At 32.0% G+C, this 25,244-nt stretch overlaps 1 protein-coding gene and 1 pseudogene across 1 annotated transcript; one reads left to right on the top strand and one right to left on the bottom strand.

The window, feature by feature from the left end:
- Nucleotides 1-2,613: 2,613 nt before the first annotated feature.
- Nucleotides 2,614-5,827, bottom strand: LOC110671455 (inositol-3-phosphate synthase 1). The gene is made up of 10 exons (XM_021833928.2): nt 5,504-5,827; nt 5,269-5,337; nt 4,973-5,108; nt 4,616-4,863; nt 4,258-4,484; nt 4,032-4,147; nt 3,652-3,828; nt 3,369-3,557; nt 3,220-3,282; nt 2,614-3,097 (listed from the first exon to the last, which is right to left on the bottom strand). The coding sequence occupies exons 1-10, from the start codon at nt 5,689-5,691 to the stop codon at nt 2,978-2,980; spliced, it is 1,533 nt and encodes a 510-aa protein (XP_021689620.2). The 5' UTR covers nt 5,692-5,827; the 3' UTR covers nt 2,614-2,977.
- Nucleotides 5,828-8,340: 2,513 nt separating this feature from the next.
- LOC110671462 (N-(5'-phosphoribosyl)anthranilate isomerase 1, chloroplastic-like) lies at nt 8,341-22,523 on the top strand (annotated as a pseudogene).
- The last annotated feature ends 2,721 nt before the right edge of the window (nt 22,524-25,244 follow it).

Below are 25,244 nucleotides of genomic sequence, written 5' to 3'. Positions count from 1 at the left end.
TTAAACAATAGTCGGTACCTCACCAAGTTGCCTGAAGGGAAAAAAGCCATAGCCTCCAAGTGGCTATACCGTATTAAGTATAGACCTGATGGAACCATAGACAGATACAAGGCTAGATTAGTAGCCAAAGGTTTCAATCAGCTTCCTGGTGTGGATTATCATGAAATTTTTTCCCCAGTTGCCAAGTTAGTAACAGTGAGGATAGTTCTAGCTATTGCCACTGCTTCTAAATGGCCTATCCATCAGCTTGATATTAATAATGCCTACTTACATGGTTATGTTGATGAAGATTTGTCTATGCTTCCACCTCAAGGGTACTCTAAGGCAAAACCAGGTGAAGTCTGTAAATTGGTGAAGAGCTTATATGGTCTGAAACAGGCAGGTAGGCAATGGAACAAGGAGTTGACCCATCACTTGAAGTTATATGGCTTCACTCAATCTGCTTTTGATCATTGTTTATTCACCAAAGGGTCTGCAACAAATTTTCTTGCTCTAATTGTGTACGTTGATGATGTTCTTATTACTGGGACAAGTGAAGCTGACATCATTGCTGTTAAGAAATTCCTGGATCAGCAATTCACTATCAAAGACTTGGGCTATGTCAAATATTTTTTAGGAATTGAAGTGGCTCGATCTGAACAAGGCATGTTTTTGAATCAACGAAAGTATGTGCTAGATATCATCAAGGATGCTGGATTTACAGAGGCAAAGTCCACACCATTTCCATTCCCAAAGGGACTCAAATTGAACAATGAAGATAGCCCATTACTTCCAGATCCTGAAAAATACAGGCGCTTGGTTGGGCGATTATTGTATCTCAGTCTTACACGACCTGATATTACATATTCTACTCAACAATTGAGCCAATTCATGCAGCATCCACGAGAGTCCCACTGGAACACAGCACTCCATGTCCTTCGCTACCTCAAAGGATGTCCAGCAAAAGGAATTTTTTTTCCAACTAACAATGATTTCAAGCTACAAGCTTTCTGTGATGCCGACTGGGCATCGTGCTCCATGTCTCGCAAATCTCTCACTGGGTTCTGTATTTTTCTTGGTCCATCTCTCATTTCATGGAAGGCAAAGAAACAGAATACTGTTAGTCGTTCTACTGCTGAGGCTGAATACCGTAGCATGGCTTCAACGGTTTGTGAACTTTAGTGGATTACTTATATACTCCACGAATTTCGCATTCAACCATTTCTTCCAATTTTGCTTCACTGTGATAATAAGGCAGCTCAACATATAGCTGCAAACCCAATTTTCCATGAACGCACTAAACACCTTGACATTGATTGTCATGTGGTAAGAGAGCAAGCTAAGCAAGGCTTCATTCAAACCATACACATTCCTTCTCGTTTACAGCTTGCTGATTTGTTTACCAAAGCTTTAGGCGCCTCTGCTTTTGCAATTTTGTTAGCCAAGATGGGACTTCATGATTTTGACCCGTCTCCATCTTGCGGGGGGGATGAAGAATTATGTAAACGGAGCATTTTGACCAGTACTAGTAAAGGGAAGAAAGAAAGCAGCGTCCAAAACGATGTGCAACAGCAAGTTACAGAAACAGGTTTAAAAAAGAAAAAAATACAAAGCAGGGAAAAAAATTCCTGCATCTATTGAAAGTTTTTTAGAATTGTTGGACATAGCTGGCAATCGATAGCAAGTGCTAAGCTATTTTCATTTTTTCTTTCTTTTAGAAGCTTGTAGAAATTTCAAGATACTCTTCCCACCTGTATATAAACAGTTATTGATCAATGAAATGGGATCCGCATTATCTCACAATTTCTATTTTCTGTTACGTTTTCACAAGCATGAAGGCTTTTGTGTCGATGTTTGGATGCATGTAGGTGCTTTATCGCTGTTAACGCTTCTAGTATCTTCTCTCTAGTTGTTGCTCTGGTTCCGGCTTTGGATGTCCAGCGGTGCCGCAATGGGCTTTTTGGTGGTTTTGTTTTCCAATGTTTTGGTTTCCAAGGTTTCTTTGAAGGTGATTTCTTGATTTGGAAATATTTGTAAGAGACTGGATTATGGGCCTTTAACCTTTCCATTTGTTCTGTACTCGTTTGCCCATTTGGCTTTGCAGATTAAAAAAAAAAAATCCACTGTTCCTTTCAAACTAGCAACTAAAAAGCCCACGAGCTATCAAATTCGACCTACGTTAACTTTGTACCACTTTAAACATGTTAAAATTATTTTCTCCACAGATTCCACAAGACGCCACAATTTGCTCTTCCAATAAACATTCCACATATAGTTGTATCGTTAACAAAGTATTGGAGCCTGGAGGATTAATTTACAAGGCTAAGTGCCCAGGGACAGGACCACCAACACATACACATGCACCAACAGCAATTAACCGTCCTGGAATTGATTCATGATCATGTTACAATTTCCTTAGGTCCTTGGATGTGGCCCTTTCGAATTATGCCCATGTCCCAGCATTAATATGCATTACACATGTATGGTACTGGAGCAATGGAGAGCTGGGACCATTCAAATATTTCTGTTTTCCCCTTTTCATGGCAATTGACAAAGCGCATCAAATAATGCATTAGCCGATGGATGAATAATAAAGCATTAACTAAAGAATCAATAATTGAATGGAACCATCCCTGAATTGAAAAAGGACATATCATAATTCATAATCCTTGCAAAGGTAAAAGTATCCAAGGAGGAAGAGGTGGTGAATATGCGAAAGCAGGGGAGAAGCAATGACAGATTTTTATCAACTACTTGATCATACATACAATCTACTTCCAAGACAAAACAAGGTGCCTGGCCAATGAAGTAAGCCAAAGCAAACGGGTACATTAGCACCGTTTAAATCTAAAAAGAAATGCAAAAAAATCCATACAATCACACAAATATTACATTTATGAAGGAAATTAGCCACAAAATCAGTGAAAGAGACACGGGAAATGGTTCTTTTAGTTCCTGGACTAATCTTCTTCCGCTATTTTCTTCCCCTAGTATTGCTTCACTTGTATTCCAAGATCATATTATTCTCAGGAGCCAAGCCAACACAAGCTCTCAATATGTTCTCAAGCATTGCGCGCTGCTTTGACAGTGCATTCACCACTGGTGTGCCTGGTGGAACCTGTTTTCACCACCAAACCATTTTATGCCAATTAGTGAGAGAAGTCCTAATAATTAAACGCAACTAAGCACACAATATATCAACTATCAGATACAAAAGAACAATCCAGGGGTGGAACTTACAAGAGGAGCCTTGGTGAGGTAACTGAGAATGGTAGCCACGGGGTGGAAGGAGTGGAACTTACCCTGCAGAAAAGTAAATTAAAAAATAGTAAGTTAAATAGAAAAGAATTTATGAAGTGAGGACAGCAATAAAGAAATTGAAAACACACCTCCCCTTCAGCTTTAAGCTGGATCCTGGTGCTGAGCTCAGCAAGAAGGACCAAATCCAGGATGATGGGTGCAGCCAAGAGGGAGTCCTCGCAGGTGTTGTGCAGGACTATGGTGTTTTTGCCACCCATGAAAATCTCTGAAGTGTACTCATCCATAGCCCTCTTGCTATCTCCCACATATGGCACATACTACAAGGCCCAAACAAAATCACACAATTATTATTCAACCTTAATTAAAATAAAAATCAGAGACATATACAGAGAATGAAGAGGGTAAATTTACCTTGATGACCACAACATGGTCAGGGTGTTCCCCAGGTTCATATAGGATGCCATTGCTAGCGACCATGTCATCAACAACATTGCTTTTGGAGATTTCCTTGGAACGGAAAGTTTGAGGTGCGGAGAGGTTCATCCCGTCATTGTTTCCCAGGTGATTGTAACTCACTATTGATGTTGGCTGCATCACCACCATTACAAGTACCCATCAATATCATCTCAATTATTGACAGCATAGTATTAACAAAACCAGAAACTGTTTAAAACGACAAATCAGGCCATTTAACGAAATTGTCTTGCAAATCCACAAGAAACGTAATGATAAAATTGATTATGCTTAACCAAAAATCATATCCAAATTGGTACAGTTTGGAAATTTTATACCTTAATACCGGCACCAACAAGGAAATCAACAAGCACAGATTTCATCTTGGTCTGACCACTCTTGAAGTCATCTCCACCAATCAAACTGTTTCTCTTAATGGCCAAATCAATAAGGCCTGCAGATATCATCAAACACTCAGAATTATTGACCTAAAAAAAATTCCATTTGGCTGTGAAAGGAAAGGTAATTGCAGCTTCAAACAAAGTAAAGAAACGAATTGAATACCTGGAACAAAAGTGTTCTGTGGGCTTCCATTAATGAAAGGAACTTCTTCAAAAACACAAGCCAGAGCATACAAGGTTGATGGAGATATTTCAGCTTCATTTTTCTCCAAAGCAGCCAAGAGGTTCTCCATGGTGTCATTTAGGCCCACAACAACATTACTGTACCTCTCAGTGTTGGCAGTCCACAGCACAACCACCTTGTTCACCTTGTTTTTCTCCTTAAACTCCCTGGATATAATTATTACACCACATATTACAAAGCATCATATTAGTTACTTTTTTTCCGTAAAAAGGAACAAAAGGGTCTTTAATACTTGAAGACATATATACTTAAAACACAGCTGAAAGGTAATTATCACCTAATGTCATTAACAATTTGCTGGACCTGCTCTTTCTTAGTCCCTTTGATCACGTTGTTGGCACGTGAGCCTTGATTGGCAGCAATGAAATCAGGGTCATAGATTCCAGAGAGTGGAACCATAGATTCCATGTAGGGCCTCAGTTGCTTCTGGAGATCAATATCGAAGACCTTGGCCCTGGCCATGGCATCTGCCAAGTTCATGTCACTTATGTCCCAACCACCAAACACAATGTCATCTGGGTTCACCTGTATAAAAATTATATTTAACAGACTTCACTGCAAAAAGCTGCTTAGTTCAAAATTAGAACTTTTTTTTTCCTCTTTCAATCATGATAAAAAGTAGTAGATAAAATACCATGGGGAGGAGGCTCTTGAACGGAGCATATATCTCCTCTCCATTGAAAGACCCAACTCGGATTGATGATGCTTGGGTGAGGGAACCAAAGTAATTTGCCTGTTGAACCTTGTCCTTGGTTGCCCAAGAGATTCCTCTGAAAGTAGAACCATGACCCACATCGTTCAATTAATTAAAAATTCGAATACAAACAAGTTTCCATAAAAATCAAAATCCCAATTTTTATGAGTTTAATTAAAACAATCTGTAGATAAAAATAAATAAATAAACATAAATGAAAATAAAAAAGAACTCACTGTTTGTTGGCTATAACCGCACCGGTGAGGGTAGAACCGTTGTTTCCTCCCCACCCCACAAGCATTACCCTATGAAACAAATTAGCACATTATGGAATTTTAAGAATGACCCGCAAAAATAATCATCGGATCCATCGATATACACACAGATTCATAGTTAGGCAAACAAGCAAATTAAAAAAAAAAAAAAGAAAAAAAAAGAAAAAAAAAAAAGAAAGTGGGGAAGGGCGCAAACCCTAGTTTAGGGACGTGGGTATCTGTCTTGAATTCGTATTTAACAGTTTTGGGCTTCACAATCCATTGATAAGTACCATTCCTGTTCTCATGAACAAGCTCAGTGGTTTCATAGTTGTACACAGAGCGAATCTCATCCTCTGTATACTTAACATTAGGGCTCTCTACCTTAAACTTCTCAATAAACATTTTCTATTGAACAAAAATGAGAGAAAAAAAATGAACCAAACAAGAGTCTGAGATTGCAAGCGAGAAAATGAAGGAGAAGAAGAGAAAATTGGCTAACAATCTCAACCCTTGCGCTCGGTGCTCTCACGAGTGCCACCCAAGCGGTGTATAAATAAAAGAAATGTGGCCCTTGCAAGACACGTGGCAGATAGTGAATGGATGTGACCCTCCGTAGTCAGCATTATTGGGGGAAGCTTGGCCATGCAAACATTGTGTAGGGATAGTCCATAGAATCGCATGTGCTGAAGACACGTGCGAACTTAATGAACGACAAGTGGTGGCACTTTACGCGTGGCATGATCCTGAGAGTGATGCCATATAATATTTTTTAAAATTTTAATTATTTATTTTTAACTTTTTTAGATATGTGGTGGGGTCCAAAATCAAAGAAGGTACTGGAAATTGCTAATGACGGTGACCGGTGAAATTTTGAAGATAGTGGATGGATTGACCGAGTAACTGTTTGCGGTGGGACCATAATTTTTATTCTGAAGAATAGCGTGATGATCGCCCTATTTGAAAGCGTGAAAATAAAGTTTTCTCAACTGCCACCGTTTTATTTTATTTTGTTTTATTTTATTTTATTTTTTTTTTAACTATTGAATTGCACTGCCATATTTATTTTGTTTTGTTGCTTTCGCATTGTGTGCTCCCATTGGCTATTACATTCTAATAATTTGGACACTAACTTTTATAAGTTATTTTATAAAAATAACTAAATTTATTTTTTTTTAAATCATTAATTTCAATTTGAAGAATATTAACATCAATATCGGTTAATATTACAAATTTTCAAGCTAACTTGCTGAGCATCACTTGCAAAATTAACAGATTGAATACTATGCTCGGTGACTTGATGAAGAAAAAAACATATATCTATAAAAAATTTATAAATATATGTATATAAATATAAATTAATTTTTATATTGGCCCCTAACAATAATTGTTAGTTCTATTATTATTCGACATCAATTTATAAAGAAAATTACTTAATTATTCTCGTCTAATTTATTCTTTTCCTTTTGTTATATTCAATGCCGCTGAAATAGTCTTCTTCTTTCTCTTTTTCTCTTTTACGTCATCACCACCCACACAAACAGAGCCATGTGGAGATAAGGGGAGACATTGAGCCCCTTGAAATTTTAAAAATTTTCAAGGATTTAATAGTAATTTTTTTAAAAAAAAATTTTTAATTTTTATATTAATTTTTAATGAGTATAGGAACTTGAGAGTTTTAAATGAGTTTAATAATAATTTTATATAAAAAAAATTATAAATTTTTTATTAAAATAATGATACAATAAAATACAAGTCATCGTATTAAAAAAAATTCAAATCGTTATTATTTCTTGACTTTATATTTTTCATCAATTTTATTTTATTATTTTTTCATCTAATAAATCTACAATTACCAATTTTTATTCTTTAAAATTTAAATTATTCGATAATATCATTAAAGAAAAGTCTAACATAATTTTCTCATATTTTTTTTATTAATTTAACACATTAATAGCTTTCTTTTTGTAATCTCATTACTATTTTGAATTTTTTTTATTGCTAAAATGTCTTCATACTCAAGTTAGAAAAAAAATCTCTTTCATAATATTAGAAGTTAAACCGTGTTATTTATTTTATTTAATTTATAATTTTAATTGAATTTGTTTTTCATAATTTTTTTATTTTATTTAATTTATAATTTTAATTGAATTTATAATTTTAATTGAATTTATTTTTCATAATTTTTTAAAGAAATATATTTTAGATAAATTGGATAGATTTTTTAATATTAGGCCATCAATATATTTTAATTTTAATAATTCACAATATTAATCATTCATTTTATTTTTAAATTGATAGTAATTTTATTTAATTTTTAGCGAATTAACTTTAAAAAAGAAATAAAGTGTTTATTTTTATTATTATATTTATTAAATATTTTTATTTTATAATTATAAAACAATTATCATCGTTAATTGGTCAATTCATTCAATTAACACCTATATAAATAATTTATTAATAAATTATATACTTTAATTGAGCTCCCTTTAGTTAAAATACTCCGTCATTGACCACCCACCACCACTTTATCCGCGCCCTCCCACACAACGCTAATCTTTCATTAGCTTTCTCCTTAGATCCTTGCAGTATATTAACCTCTAAGTCTCAATACAGACTTCGACATCATTGCAATTAGACAATCTTCACCACAATGGTCCTGATGAACGTTGCTTCTTGGTCCATTGATTCGACAATTTCACAATGAAAAATTTGTTATGGGATAACATATTTGCTTGTGTACACTCATTAACACAATAATTCCATCTTTGGAACTTACCATCATCTCAAAAAGCATCAGACTAGATCAAGGTTTATTAGACATGGTGACATCAACTTTAGAAGACCGACAGTGAGTGCATAGTTAAATTTGGTGAAACTCAAAGAGAAAGAAGGAGGCTTATAAGGAGAGTGGTGGCCATTGGCTTGGGTTATTGCCGTAGTAATAATGGAAACTGAGGTAGGCGTTGACTAGCGATAAACTTCTCGAAGAGAAGTGAAAATCCTAAATGTTGATTGAAAACCAAAAACTGGGTCAAATTCCTTAACGAGTAAATGACGGGGTTGCGGAGATGGACATGGTGGTGGCAGAGGTGGGCAAAAATTGGTTTGGAAGCAGGACAGTTCCTTCACTTTCGTGGATATGGCATCAATTTTGGGTTTCCAAGTTCACTAATTTTTGTTGAATTCTAGGTTTTAATTGTTAATATTTGATTTTGTATTTGTTGAATATTTATTTATTGATTTAGGATATTGAATTTTTGCATTTAAAGTTTCAATTGATGGGTTTTGATACTTGAATATGTTTTATATTTTTTAGTGTGCATTTTTGTTTTATTTTGAGTATCTCTTAAATTTTAATTTCTTTTTTTTATAGAAAAGAAATTCGGTTCTTTTTATAAGTTTTCAGTTTTTGGCGAACCAAGAAAAAGAAAGTTAAGTAATTTATTTATAAAATGAGGCTACGTCAGTTGGTTAATTTAAAAACCTGCAATTTCTGATCATATTGACTTTGATGTTTTTCAAATTAAATCTGAATAAATTTCAAATAAAAAAAAATTGAATAATTTTTATGAAATAATTCTTACAGTTGAGTGATCTCAAATGATAATTACTCATACAACTTAATACAAAAGTTTAAAGTATTAAAAAAATTATATATCTAATATAATTTTAATTTCATATAAAAATAATTTTAATAATTATTAAATTAAAATTTATATTAAAATTTATACAAATTAATTAAAATGTATATAAGAAGGATATGAATATAAATGTAGTATTTAAATCCAAAAGCATATTTTTAACCTCTAATTTTTACCTAAAAAATATAATGGCATTGTAATCTTTAAAAACATTTCACCTCACTCCTTAACTCTTAAAACGTGGAATTAAGTGAACTGGCAATTTTAATGAGTATCAAATTTGATGAAGTAAGTGAGACCATCACTAGAATTTTTTTAATAAATATTAAGGGTTAATTTATGTATTAGATGTTTTTAAATTTATTAAATTATGGTGAAATGAGACTTTTTAAAGTTGAAAGTGTCATTAGACTTTTATATAAAGTTTAAGACTAATTTATGTATTTTGTTAATTTTTGTTTTTATAATTTTTAATTCATTTTTTATAAGGTTAAGTTTATAATTATCACAAATTAGAAAATTATAGAAAAAATAATTTTTTATTAATTATGGTTTATTTTATTTAAAAATAATATTTTTAATATATTATATTTGATGCATGTATATATTGACTTTAAAATCTATAGATAATTTAAAAATTTTTTGATATAACGCATATATTTTTTTATGTATATACTTATGTGAAATGCATTTTTTATATTTAAAAATAGTTTTTTTTCTGATTCACTATTTCTATATATATAACTGACAATTTCTATCAATGAAATATAAAAACTGAATTCCTACTACAAAGACATATATTATTATTATTATTATTATTATTATTATTATTTAAATAGAAAAATGTACGAACTCCATTATTATTATTATTATTATTATTATTATTATTATTATTATTATTGCTGCTGCTGGAGGAAGCATAATTTAATTATTCATTTTATTCGAAAAATCTAATGTTACCTTGATATTTAAAAATGTCCTACTTTTCCATTAAAATAAAAAAAAATGTGCTTCTTCTAAATTGAGTAAACTTTATTATCATAATTAGTAATAAATTAAAAGAGAAATTAAATTAGTTGAATGTGTCATTCAGCTTTTTTATAAAAATTAGGAATTAATTTATGAATTTAATATTTTTAAAATTATTAATTTATAAAAATTCAGAATGAGATGAGACTTTTTAAAATTGAGAATATCATTAGATTTTTTTTTATAAAAATGAGGTTAATTTTTGCATCCTGTATCATTATTATTATTATACAATGTATTAAACTTAGTTTTTTTTTTTAAAGACCATGTAATAAATTTAGTTCTTTTTCTAATTTGGTGAACTTGCATTCAGAAATAAAGAAGTTTATAAACTAAACTCAACTTAACTAAGTCTTTATCCCAAAAATTTAGAGTCGGCTATATGGATTCTCTTTCTCCACTCTAAATGATTTTGGGTTAAGTACTTGAAAATGTGTAATGCTTCTAAATTATATTGTATTACTCTTATCCAAGTCAGTTTAGGTCTACCTCTATTTTTCTTTCTATCTTCTAACCTAATGTGCTCTACTTGTCTAATTGGAGCCTCTGTATGTCTACGCATCACATGACCAAACCACCTCAATCACCCTTCTGTCAACTTATCCTCAATTAACACTACTCATACATTTTCTCTAATACTCTCATTACGGACTTTATCTAGTATAGTATGGTCACTCATCCACCTTAACATTCTCATTTCTGTAACTATTATCTTAGACACATACGACTCCTTCAGTGCCCAACACTCACTACCATATAACATAGCCGGTCGTATGACTGTACGGTAAAATTTTCCTTTCAATTTATTAGGAATTTTGCGATCACATAAACTCTCGTGGCACGTCTCCACTTCAACCATCCGGCTTTAATCCTATAACTAAAATCCTTCTCACATCCTCTATCTACTTAAAGGATTGAGCCGAAATATTTAAAGTGATTACTTTGGGGCAATACTACTTCATCCAAACTAACTCCTTCCCTATCACCAGTTCGGCTTTCACAAAACTTGCAATGCATGTATTCTGTTTTCGTTCTACTTAACTTAAAGTCCTTTGACTCTAGAGTGCTTCTCCAAAGCTTTAGCTTTCTATTGACTCCTTCTCGTATCTCATCTATCAAAAATATATCATCCGCAAACTTCAAGTACTAAGGAATACTCTCTTGTATATGTTTCGTCAATTCATCTAAAATTAATATAAAAAGGTAAGGGCTTACAGCTGAACCTTGGTATAATTCAACTGAGATAGGAAAATCTCTTGTGTCCCCTCCTACTGTATGCACAATAGTAGTTGCTCCTTCATACATATTCTTCAACACTTGTATGTATCTAATAGATACCATCTTTTGTTCTAACACTCTCCATAAGATATCTCCTGGAACACTATCATAAGCCTTCTCCAAATCGATAAAAACCATGTGTAGATCTTTCTTCACATCTCTATATTTCTCTATCAAGCTTCTAATGAGAAAGATCACTTTCATAGTTGAACGACCGGGCATGAAGCCAAATTGATTGGGAGAGATAGAAGTGTCATGACGTAGTCTATGTTCCACAACTCTCTCCCACAACTTCATAGTATGGCTAATGAGTTTAATTCTGCTATAGTTTGAGCAACTCTGTATATCTCCTTTATTTTTAAAAATAGGTACTAAAATACTCCTCCTCCATTCATCATGTATTTTCTTTGAGTTTAGAATTTTATTAAACAATTTAATTAACCATATCACTCCCACATCTCCCAAACACTTCCACACTTCAATTGGTATTCCATCAGGTCCACAGGCTTTACCTACTTTCTTTCTTCACATCTCTATATTTCTCCATCAAGCTTCTAATGAGAAAGATCACTTCCATAGTTGAACGACCGGGCATGAAGCCAAATTGATTGGGAGAGATAGAAGTGTCATGACGTAGTCTATATTCCACAACTCTCTCCCATAACTTCATAGTATGGCTCATGAGTTTAATTCCGCTATAGTCTGAGCAACTCTGTATATCTCCTTTATTTTTAAAAATAGGTACTAAAATACTTCTCCTCCATTCATCATGCATTTTCTTTGACTTTAGAATTTTATTAAATAATTTAATTAACCATGTCGCTTCTACATCTCCCAAACACTTCTACACTTCAATTGATATTCCATCAGATCTGCAGGCTTTACCTACTATCATTCTTTTAAGTGCTTCCTTTATTTCTAAAGATTTAATCCTTCTAGTATAATTCAATTTCTTTTCTATTGCTATGTAGTCTATATTCCTGCCATTAGCACTTTGACTATCATTAAAGAGATCATCAAAATAATTTCTCCATCTTTCACCAACACTTTTTCTTCTTTATCCTTAATGCACCTAACTTAATTGAGATCTTGACATTTCTTTTTTCTCCTCCTTACTAATCTATAAATATCTTTCTCCCCTTCTTTAGTTCTAAGTTTCTCATATAACTTTTCAAAGGCTTGTGCTCTTGCTTGACTAACTGTCTTTTTTGTCTCTTTCTTTGCTATCTTGTACTGTTCATATGTCTCATTATTATCACACTTAGGTAATTTCTTATACCATTCTCTCTTTTTCTTTACTACATTTTGTACTTCCTCATTCCACCACCATCTCTTTTTTGAGGGTGGTCCATGTCCTCTAGACTCTCCATGTCCTCTAGACTCTCCAAGTACTTTTCTGGCTGCTTCTCTAATATTTGATGCCATATGTATCCATATACTATTAGCATCCACATCCAGCTTCCATGCTTCAGACTCGAGAAGCTCATTTTTGAATTTCACTTGCTTTACTCCTTTGAATTCCCACCACTTTGTTTGAGTTACACTATTTCTTCTAATCTTACTCGAATTGTTCTTAAACTTGACATCCAAGACCACCAACCGATACTAACTTATTAAAGTCTCTCCCGCAATGACCTTACAATCCTTGCATAGAGCTTTTTTTGACTTCCTGGTTAACAGGAAGTCAATTTGGCTTCTATATTACCCACTTTTGAAAGTTACTAAATGTGATTCTCTTTTTATAAAGTAGGTATTTGCTAGTATTAGGTCGTATACCATAGCAAAATCCATGATGTTTTTTCTCTCCTCATTTTGGCTACCAAAACCAAAACCTCCATGAACATTCTTATAACATTGCTTATCACTTCCTATATATCCATTCAAATCTCCACCAATGAAAACATTCTCTTCATTCGGTATGCTTTGTATTAGATTATCCATATCTTTCCAAAACCTTTGTTTACTCTCACTATTTAGTCTTATTTGTAGAGTATAAGCACTAATTACATTTATTGTTTCTTCTTCTAATACTAGCTTTACTAGTATAATTCTATCTCCTACTCTTTTCACAACTATTATAACATCTTTCAATGTCTTATCTATGATTATGCCCATTCCGTTCTTGTTCCTATCCTTTTCGGTAAACCACAGTTTATACCCTGAGTTACCAACTTCCTTGCTTTTCTCTCATACTCATTTAGTCTCATGAATGCAAGCAATATTCACCCTTCTCCTTTCCAAGGTATCCACAAGCTCCATTAATTTTCCTGTAAGTGATCCAACATTCCAAGTACCAACTCTGATTCTCTTACTATCCTGTTACATCCTAATTGATCTCCTTTTATGATATCTTCTATTGCTCTCTATGTCTATTTTGTGTTCTGTTCTATTATCTATTCTACTATCTGTCATATGGACTAACTTCTTTACCCACACCCGTCCTTGATGTGGGAATCATTACTCATTTAACACCATACCTGGGCACCGGTATGGTGTGTCGCTTTAGTTGAATGCCCTACACCTTTGTATATTTCTCATTATACCAGGGCTCCAATGTAGCGTGTCGTAAATAGAGGACGCCTCAATATTTATATTATTTGAATTCATATCATGAGATGTGACGAAATTTTTATGCTGATTGTCACCTACTGTAACTCTCATCTTTTATTCGAATTTAGAATCGGCTAAGTATAAATTATTTAGGAGAAATTAGAAATAAAAAATTTATGCGGGTGTAAAATTAAATTAACCCACTATGAACAAAACAAAGGATAAAAAAATATGAGAATGCAAATCATGGTACGTGATCTGAAGGGGGCATTGATTATTTTATAGAGAACCTGAAATTGAAGGCTAGCTAGTAGCTACGATTTCATGCACTGAAAAACGACCAGAGCCATGTGATGATCCCAATTCCCAAGGACAATAACACCCTCCTTGAGCACTAAATGGCCACAGAATTGATTTGTGGTTGATATGAGCCAAGAGCTATTGCATATTATAAAGTTAAATATAATACATACATGCGTACAAAAGAAATTAAAAAAAGCAGCCTCTCTGGGGCCCATGTCTGCTCTGTGAGCCCCACACCACCCACAACCATCCTTGTTTCCTGTGGAAGTAAGGGGCAACAGCAGACCTAAAGAGTATTTCACTAGGCTTTTGCTTCTTTTCTAAATTCTTCGCATGGAAAGAAAATTCTAGTGGTCCATGCTAACATCACTTTTCATTTTGGCAGGGTCCACCTCCACACCGTTGTTAAAAGAACAATGTAAAAGGACCATTATCACGTGATAGTTTCTGCAGTTTTCACTTTCCTAGAAATGTACTTTCTCACTTTTGTTTCGTATATTCTTGATTTTTTTTTTCTTTCTTTTGCTTCATCATTCATTTTTTTCCTTCATTTTTATTTTCCACCCCATAGGAGTCCAGAATATTCTATTTCAAAAAAATAATAATAAAGAGTCCAGAATATTTGATTTTTTTGCAGTGCTTTGTTGCCCTTTACACTTCTTTTATACGCATAATAAAGATTTAAAAATAAGTCAAATATATAATTACACTTTTATACTTTTCGTGTTTTACCTATTATACGCCTGTATTATTTTTTACACGTAATACCCACCTAAATCTAGTGGTGTGCAGTTTTTGGTTTAAATTGAAAAATTGAATCGAACCGATTAATTCAGTTCAATCAATTCGGTTTTAAAATTTAATCAGTTCGGTTCGGTTTATAATTTTGATAATTTCAAATTAATCGATTTGGTTCGGTTATTTTCATAAAAAAATAAAAAAAATCGAACCGAACCGAAATTATTAATATATATAGGAAATAAAAAAAATCGAATCAAATTGAATCGAACCGAATCGAACCGAACCGAAATCAAAGAAAACCAAACCGAACCTTAAGATTTTTGAGTTTTGATTTCTAATTTTTTTTGTTTTTATGTTTTTATTATTTAGATTTAATGTTAAAAATATGAAATTTTATAAATTTCGGTTTGATCGGTTTAAAACCGAACCGAACCGAACCGATATTTATTGGTTCGATTCGGTTCAATTTTCTCTTATCAATCAGTTCGGTTCGATTTTTAAAATTTTTAATTTTTGATTTTCAATTTTATCGGTTCGGTTCGGTTCAAAACCGAACCGACGTTTGCACACCCCTACCTAAATCTAAAAAAAAGCTACACTTAATATAAATTTGTACAATTAGCAGGGAGTGTGCTGTCACAGGAGAATGAGCAAGTGAACTACTATAGAGTTGTCTGAGAGGCACTCATTCTTCTTGCATGCATGATTCTTTGCTTCCATGTTCGCGGACCAACGCCATCAACCAAATTTGGCATCCAAGGAGCCATGCTCCTACAGGATCTAATACCATATGTAAAAATTTTTTGATAAATCATAATAATCATAAATAAAATATAAATTATAAACATAAAATTCAACTATCATCCTAATAATGAATCTTGAACAAATAAATTTTTTCAGATTTAAAAAGCATAATTGATGTGGAGTTTTAATTGAGTCATGATGATAATTGAGAGAGATTCTTTGATTCAATAAATTGATTTCTCCCTCTTGACCCTTCTTGATTCACACACAAAACTTTAGTGATGAAAGACTTTCTTGAGATACCATAATATCTCTAACTTTATGAAAGAGAATGTGTGTGACTTATGGGTAGAGAGAGGATTAGCTTATATATATATATATATTCAAGACTTAATTAATCTGATACGTCCATCAAGTATCCTTATACAATTAGTAATAGGATTTACTTTAATTAGAGTAATCCTTGTATAATTAACATTTGTATTAATTAAAGTAAATATCAATTAATATCGGACCACATTAAAGGAATTAATTTTAGCCCATATGGTAATATTAATTACCAGGCAAAATCTTATATTCTCTCACTTTGTATGATAATTAAGTGATATAAACTTTAATAACATAAACATTAGGCGCGCATGAAATAAACAAATCTTTTTTCATAATATACTTCATAATTACCTTTCTATAATAAATTATTAAATGTCGGTTATGGCGGTTGTATATTGTTCAATCACATAATTGCTTTCACATACCATAACATTAGTAATTTACCATAGTGGATTCATAATAGATATATGTTTATCACATCATGGTCCACAATAATATCTTAAAAGACTTTTTCTATTATCATTCACTCAAAATATTATGGGTATACAATAATGAGAAACAAAAAATGCTTTAATTTATATCAGAAATACATCAATGAGCTCAGAGTGTCAAAACCAATACATTATACATTAATACAACCAGGACCCATTATAAGAAAATATTTTTTAAATGTCTTAGGTTGTGAACCCTTAATTAACGGATCTGCTATCATGAGATCAATACTATTATGCTTAATAAACACTCTTCATTTTTTAACTTTCTCCTTAATGACAAAATATTTTAATTCCATATGCTTGGTACCTTTGGCATATTTGTCATTTATGGAGAAAATACTATTCCTGAGATAAAATTCTGCATCCATAATGTATGAATTATAACTTGAAAACATGCTATAAATTTTGCTTTCATAATGGATGAAACAATGACAGACTATTTTTGGCATTTTTCCATAATACTATTTCTTTAGTTAATAGGAATAAGTAGCCAAAATAGACTTTTATAGTCAACACATCCAATAAAATCTGAATATGAATATCCAACTACTTCTAAATGATTAGATATCCTATAAGTGAGCATGAAATCTTTAGTTCATTACAGGTACTATAAAACCTTCTTTGTAGCTTTCTAGTGATCAATTCCAGGATAAAGAATTGCACAGGTTTAAACATACATCAAATTGCCCACAACTGAAGCATAAGAAATTGATTCTATTTCTTTACATTCCATATGATTCTTTGGACTTTGATTGGGACTAAATTTGTTCCATTTCTTTATAGAAACAATTCCTGCTGAATATTTATGCATATTAGATCTCTCTAGAATTCTATCAATATAGACTTTCTGAGATAATCCTAATAGTTCTTGTGATCTATCATGGAAAATTTCTATTTTAATCACAAAGGATGCCTCTTCTATATTTTTTATTTCAAAATTCTTTGAGAGAAAATCTTTAGTATCATATAATATGCCCAAATCATTTGCAGCATGTAAGATATCATTAACATACAGAATTAAGAAAATAAACATACTCCCACTGATCTTAACATATATATATATATATATATATATATATATATATATATATATATATATATATATATATATCAATCAATGACTTTTTCTTTAAACCAAAAGACTCTATGGTATCATTGAGCTTGATATACCACTGGTGGAAAGAGTACTTAAGTTTGTATATTGATTTCTTAAGTTTACACACCATATGGCCTTTTTAAACAATTAGGTTAGTCTATATAAACTTCCTCTTTAAGTTCTACATTTAGAAATGTTGTTTTCACATCAAATTGGTGTAACTCTAAATCATAATGAGTTACCAATGTCATAATAATTCTTTATGAGTATAATTTTTTAAAACTGGTGAGAAAATTTCCTTATAGTTAACACCATATTTTGAGTATAACCTTTGGTAATAAGTCTTATTTTATATCATTCAACTTTACCATTCAAGTCGCGCTTGGTCTTAAAAACCCATTTACACCCAACTCGTTTAAATCCTTTAGGCAATTCGATGAAATCCTATACTTTATTCTGTTCCATGGATTTTAACTCATCTTTCATGGCCTCTAACCACTTGTTAGACTTAGTGCTTTCCTATGGCTTATGAAAATGAAACTGAATCTTTATTGATTTCTTATATCAAAATCTAACTATCCCAAGTAAACCACATAATGATTAGCAATTGCTAATCTCTTTTCTCTTTGAGATCTTCTTAATGGACTTTTTTTTGTGGTTCACATTTGTTAGTTCTTCATAGGTTAGCTTCTCAACGATGTGTTTCATCATCATGTTGTGTAAACATTCAACAACTGTTAGAATAACATCTGGAGTAGGGGTGAATATAGAAACATTAATAGGCATAAGAAAATCAACTTTAATTTCCTGTATATCCACATCCTGTCTTTCAACACTTCCACTAACTTCATCATTTTTCAAGGAATTTAACATTACTAGTTTTCATAATTTTTAGACTATGGTTTGGAATATAAAACCTATACCCTTTAGATTTCTCTGGATGACCAGTAAAGTATCTACTTGTCATTCGAGAATCTAATATCTTTTCATGTAGATTATAAATTCTTGCTTTCACTCGGTAACTCCAAACATGCAGGTGTCTTAAACTAGGTTTCCTTCCAGTCCACAATTCACAAGGTATTTTTGAGACAGCCTTACTAGAAAACCTGTTTAATAAGTATATAGCTGTTTTAAGTGCATATATCCACAAAGATATAGGTAAAGAAGAGTTACTTTTCAAACTCCTAACCATATCCATTAAAGTCCGATTTCGCCTTTCTGCCACCTCATTTTATTGAGGAGTACTTAGCATAGTATATTGTGCACATATGCCATAACTTTCTAAGAACTTTACAAATGGACTGAGACATTATCCCATTTCAGTGTGTTTCCTATAGTATTCACCACCTCTATTTGACCTTACTATTTTTACTTTTCTATCTAATTACCTCTCAACCTCATTTATATGCACTTCAAGTGCATTTATTGATTGAGATTTTTCATTAAGCAAATAAATTTGTTCATAACGTGAAAAATCATCAATAAAGGTAATAAAGTACTTTTCTCCACTAAAAGATAGGATATTAAAAGGCCTACATATATCAGTGTGTATAATTTCAAGAAGCTTATTGCTTCTTGTGGCTTCTTTCTTATTGTGTTTGGTTTGCTTTCTCTTAATGCAATCCACACACATCAAGATCAATAATATCTAACATAGAAGGTTTTAGATATGACATTCCTAGAAATTGAAAGCACATAGAAGGTTTTTAATAGGTATAGTTGATAGTCATTATCTTAGACCAACACTAAGTCTCTATGCCTTCAATTGGAGCCTTCATATAGTTTCCAATAAATAGGAAGTCTTAGTTGAGTTTTCGGTTTAGACGACAAGAAATCCTTTTATCACATTGGAGACATAAATAGTAGCACCAAAATCAAGCCACCAAGTATTATTAGGAACTTCAAATAAGTTTGATTTGAAACATACATAAGCATAAAGATTACCTTTCTTTTCAAATCAAGCTTTATTTTTCAGGCAATCTTTCTGATAGTGTCTAACTTTCGTACAGAAGCGACACTCATCTACCATTTATTCATTTTACTCGGCTTGAGTAATATTTGAAGATCCTTGCTTTTTCTTCGTAAACTTGTAGGCTTTAACTTTACGTCCTTTATTAGCTTCTTGACCCATAATGTTGGCGGAATAAGTCCCTTGATTTTTTAGGCTTATTTCCTCCTAAACTAGCTTATTGGCTAATTCATTACCATTTCACTTATCCTCAATAGTGTTATAGTTAATTTGAAATAGCCTATATTCAAGAGGTAATGAGTTCATAATGAACTACATTAAGAAGGAATCATCAGCCGTCATCCTTAAAGTTTCTAGTTTTACTGCAATATCACTTATTTCAATAATGTGCTCTTGCATACTCTTTGATCCATCATCCTTCACGGTCGTGAGTTATGTCATTAGAGTACTAATGAGTGACTTAGCTTTAGAATATAACATATCTTTCATAAGTTTAAGGTATTCTTTTGCATTTTCAATTTGTGGAATTATAGTTTTAATGTTATTAGCAATAGTCATTCGCAAGAACATAAGACTCAATTTGTTTGCCAATTCTTAATGCTTATGGTATAACTTCTCTTCCTCACTACTTGTATCCATAATAGTAGTGAGTTAGCCTTCCAATAATGCAAAGTCAAGGTCCAAGACACCTAAATGGAACTTGACTTGCTCACACCATTCAAAGAACTTCAACCCATTAAAACAATAACAGATTAAGCTTGCGAATGAAGAGAAAGAGCTGCAATATTATATTTATATGCTCAAAATAGATTCAGATAACTTTAACAATTAGAGTATACTATAGTTCTTCTTTGGGTAGCTACTATAATATACTATCTTAAATTAAATGCCTTTAAACTTGATTGAATAATAATTAACGTACATCAAATATACATGTTGTCTTTGGACATCCAATATATATTTGATAAAATATTATTGTCCTCATAATTCTCACTATCATAGAATAATTGATTTACCTTTGGGTAAAATCCTTAAGTTCTGATTATTAGTGGATATCAATTAATCCATTTTTCATCATAAGCATCTATTAGTATGGATAATTGATAATTTTTATATGCATGCAAACATCATTCATAGTTCGGCCAATTTAGCGACTAACAAACTATTAATTTTATTTTATTTTAGTTTGGCCACTTTGGTAACTAACAAACTAAAACAAATATCATAAGGCATGCATATAAATTATGTATTTTAATAAACCTAATATTTGTTCATTCATTAGGTTTAATTACAAATCTTAATTAGATTCGGTGGAAAACATAATTTTTTTTTTCGCTTTTCTTACTTTTGGGAGAACATGTTTGCAAAAGAATTATTCTTTCCAATAAGTTTTCTTCATCATGTTGAACTTTCATCACCTAATTAAATTTGGGCTAAAACTTTAATTTAGTAATTAATTAATTAATTCCATCATAAACATGTTTTCACATAGTTTGAAATTCATGGCCAAAACAATTAAGTCACTTTGATATATATATATATATATATATATATATATATATATATATATATATATATATATATATATTGTTTCTTTTAATTTCTTTTTTTTTTTGAGAAAATATGATCTCAAACTTAAATATTTTTCTAGCACGATTTTTTGTCTTGTTAATAATCCTCATGCCCAAAACTTAATTGGGTCACATTTTAATAATATTATTATAATTATTTTAATTATTAACATTAATCATAAAACTTTCACGATCTACACTTTAATTCTTCCCATATCTAATAACAAGTAAGATCTTAAATATTATGTTCATTATCATAAATTTAATGGAAAAATTTAATTGTTCAAAACCTAGGGCTCTGATATCACATGTAAAAATTCTTTAATAAATCATAAGAATCATAAACATAATGTGAATCATAAACGTAAGATTCAACTATCGCCCTAATAATGGATCTTGAAAAAATAAATTCTCACAGATCTAGAAAGCATACCTAATATAGAGTTTTAATTAAGCCATGGTAATAATTGAGAGAGACCCTTTGATTCGATAAAATGATTTCTCCCTTTTGACCCTTCTTGATTCACACACAAAACTTTAGTGATAGAAGACTTTCTCGATATGACCATAATATCTCTAACTTTATGAAAGAGAATGTGTGTGACCTTATGGGTAGAGAGAGGACCAGCTTATATATATATATATATATATATATATATCCAAGATTTAATCTGATACATCCATCAAGTATTCTTATATAATTAGAATTATGATTTACTTTAATTAAAGTAATCCTTGTATACTTAAGATTTGTAATAATTAAAGTAAATATCAATTAATATCGTGCCACATTAAAGGAATTGATTTTAGTCCATATGGTAATATTAATTACCGAGCAAAATCTTATAATAAAAAACTCCAATAATAACGTTAGAGATTTGGACAAGATCCCTTGCTGATTTGAGAGCATAAGCTGGTGCTAATTTTTTTTTGGGTGATTCTTTAACCCAACTCAAAATGCTCCATTCCAATTTCAGTAGGAAAGGAAATTTCAAAAGATGCAAAGTCGCATGGAGCAAAACCTATTAAGGTGTTTGTGGATGATGATGCAGACAGAATATTGAGAGTAGCAGACACTTGTGATCTTAAATTTGTTTAGCTTCATGGAAATGGTTCACGATAGCTTTTTTAGATTTAGCTAAAGAATAACAAATAGTATATGTTCTAAATGTAAATGCAGATGCAGGCCTTCTAAATCAAATTTCAGATGAAGATTGTTTAATGGTTTACTAGATTCTTGTGTATAATACAATAATTAGCAATGGCAAGGGATTTAACTGGGCCCAGTTTAAGTTACCACCAACTAGAAGCAAGCATGGGTGGTTGTTGGTAGGAGGCATCAACCCTAATAATATTTGTGAAGCATTGTCTACCTTGAAACCTCATGGTGTTGATGTCAATAGTGGCATTTAGGGCTCAGATGGCATCAAGAAGGACTAATCATAAATATCTTCCTTCATAAATGCAGTCCATTATGTGTGCTATTAATTGGTTATGAGCAAGGAAATTGATCTGTTAATGCATGACTACAAACCCACCTGGCCAATACATTATATTGTTACTATGTATTCATTTATAATTTTCTTCTATCTGAGGGTAAAAATGTGGTTGTAGCATAGGCTTTCGCTCATACTAAAAAAAGAAACTACTAGCACTTTAAGGAATGTAGTTCAATTTAACAGAGGTGTGCATAATATGATCTGCCATTATTTCAATAGGGTCAGATGGTTTCATTACTTTTCACATGTTAAAAATGAAGTTGTTTTGCATCCTCTGATATCTTGTGCTTTAAGCAGTTACCCTACTGTCCAACACTAGAAGTAAGTCTTAAAGATGAAATGATAATGTCAAAGACGGAGTGAAGAATGATCCTTCAACTACATTCTAAGTTTGAAATAATCATTATATAATTTTCCCCCTTTCTAAGTACATGAGAATGATAATGTTGGACGTGCTTTTTTAATAATTTATGCTGCTAGAGTTTCATTTTGATATGCATGCTTACGTATATCATAGTGCAGCATCAGGACAAACTTATTCCATCTTCTTGGGCCATTTTGGATGTGTTTTGCACTTGTTTCCTTGCTTATGGCTAATAAACATGTATTGATTGTTCTTATCAACTATGAAGGGTGTGCTGCAGCCAAGTTATTGTGCCTCTTCTATTTAGCAAACTTGTAGACACTGTGAGAAATTGGTTTGTGTACAAAGAATCTTATACAGATATGGGTTGCTTGAAGGTGCAATAAGAAATTAAAGCAATTGAGGAAGAACCTGAAGACTATGACTCTTCCTATTCTAACAAGGCTACTTTAGCATCCATGATTAATGCAGAGGTAGATACAGCATTAGCGGTCATGAGAAGAAATGTAACATGGGGAGGTCATTATATTTTTGGTGATGATCAGTTAGAACACTCTTTGATTTAGTCTTTAAAGGCATTGCAGAAATAGATCTTCTCATGGTAGCATTCATGGAATACCATTAATCTTATTGTGTTTCTCCAACCATTTCTAGGTGTGATCCAATTAGATGAAACTGATGCTCTAATATATTGGGGTTGCTTTGTCATTTATTTACAAGATTTTAACTCTTGATGTGATTGATTAAAACATCAGAGCAAGTCTTCTACTAAATTACCTCCCTAAGTTCTTTGTCATGCACAACATTTTCATTGCAACAGAATTCCTTCTTGATAGCCTAGAGAATATTCTTGCAGTTGACATTGTCTCATATATCACCTCCTTTCTCCTATAATATAAAAATCTTATTTTTAGCTTAAACTCCTAGATATTATATTTCTGGTGTTTGGATTTCAATTTGAGGAATAGATTCCAAATCAGAAGGAAATAGATGAGCTCTCTTTTTCTCATATGTGAAAAATAACATTTGAGGGAGGAAAAAAGTTGAGTTTCTCGAAGACAGTGCCACCTCTAATTTTCCTTTGGCCATTTGGCAGTCATTTTACTCGTCAGTGCACGTGAATCATAAATTCTAGTACTAGTGTTATTTTATGTTTAAGTGTAATGTTTTTTTAGTTTAGGTGTGTATTGGGTCCAAGAAATAGTACAGGTGCGTGATAGGTAAAAACCAAAAAGTACAAGTGTGTGATGATGTATTTTGCCATTAAAAGTATATAATTTAATTTGTTTTATCTCAAGTTGTTATTTGAAAGGCTATGTTCTCTCTCTATCTTCTAGAGAGAAACTTTTCTCTTAGTTTTGTGACTTCTCAAGAACTCCCTTCTGTTTTTGCTTTGTTATCTTGTGGCCTTTTCTTACCCCATCAAGACAAGGGATGACTTCTCTCTAGACCAAAGTGTGAGTTTCTCCTTTTTCACCTTCGGGATTGATATAAATAGTTTTTTCCTTGTGTTGTTTTTGAGATGTAAGTCCAGTGTTTTTTGGAGAAGGTTCATTTATAGACTTGCTTTGTTTTTATTGACTCAAGTAACAGTCAACTGGGTTGTCGAACTTTGTGTTTGGCTTCGTGGAGGGTGCTATAATAGTTTATGCATGGTACCTCTGGGGTCTTCATGTTGATCGATTAGTAGCTCACCCCTAAAGCTATAAAAGAGAAAGACACCATAAGTTATGCGTGTGCCACCCTTTAAAGATTGCTGGTTCGAGATATGGGTTATAGGGCTTCTGAGGTTAAGACTACAGTGGGAATTCTTAATTCAAGACTAGATTTCAAAGAGCAGAAAGCTAATCTATCTTTTCCTGTTAATGCTACTATCTTTTCAGTACCGAAGAATGTTATTGGTGCTACTGGAAAAGATGGCAAGAGTTCTTGTTGGTGCTACCCTCTTTTTGCCTTCTTCCCTAACTCTAGGGTTTTTATTGTTTTAGGCATTTGGGCCATTCTTTTGTAAGATTGAGTTGGCTAGGCCTTTAACTGCCCCCATTTTTCATGTATCAACCTTTAGGCTTATATGTTTATTTCTAATCTAATGAATTTACTTATAATGACACAAATCTAGGACCATTATTACCGCTAAGAAAATAGGTAGGCAAGGAGTCACTAGAACCAATAGCAAGCTTGAACCTCACTATCTTCAACATTCATAGGGCTCATATATGTTGTAAAATATTTTAAATAATAAAATCAAGAAAATAATTTATTTATATCATAAAAAGTGGGTTAGCAAGTATAGTAAACGTTTACATTAATTACATGTCATAAAAGAGAGTTCCCTAAATTTATATT

This window comes from Hevea brasiliensis, chromosome 10 (assembly GCF_030052815.1).
Source record: "Hevea brasiliensis isolate MT/VB/25A 57/8 chromosome 10, ASM3005281v1, whole genome shotgun sequence".
Classification (NCBI taxonomy): Eukaryota; Viridiplantae; Streptophyta; class Magnoliopsida; order Malpighiales; family Euphorbiaceae; genus Hevea; species Hevea brasiliensis.
The sequence above is the reverse complement of the archived record's forward strand: the minus strand, read 5'-3'. Positions and strand labels throughout refer to the sequence as shown.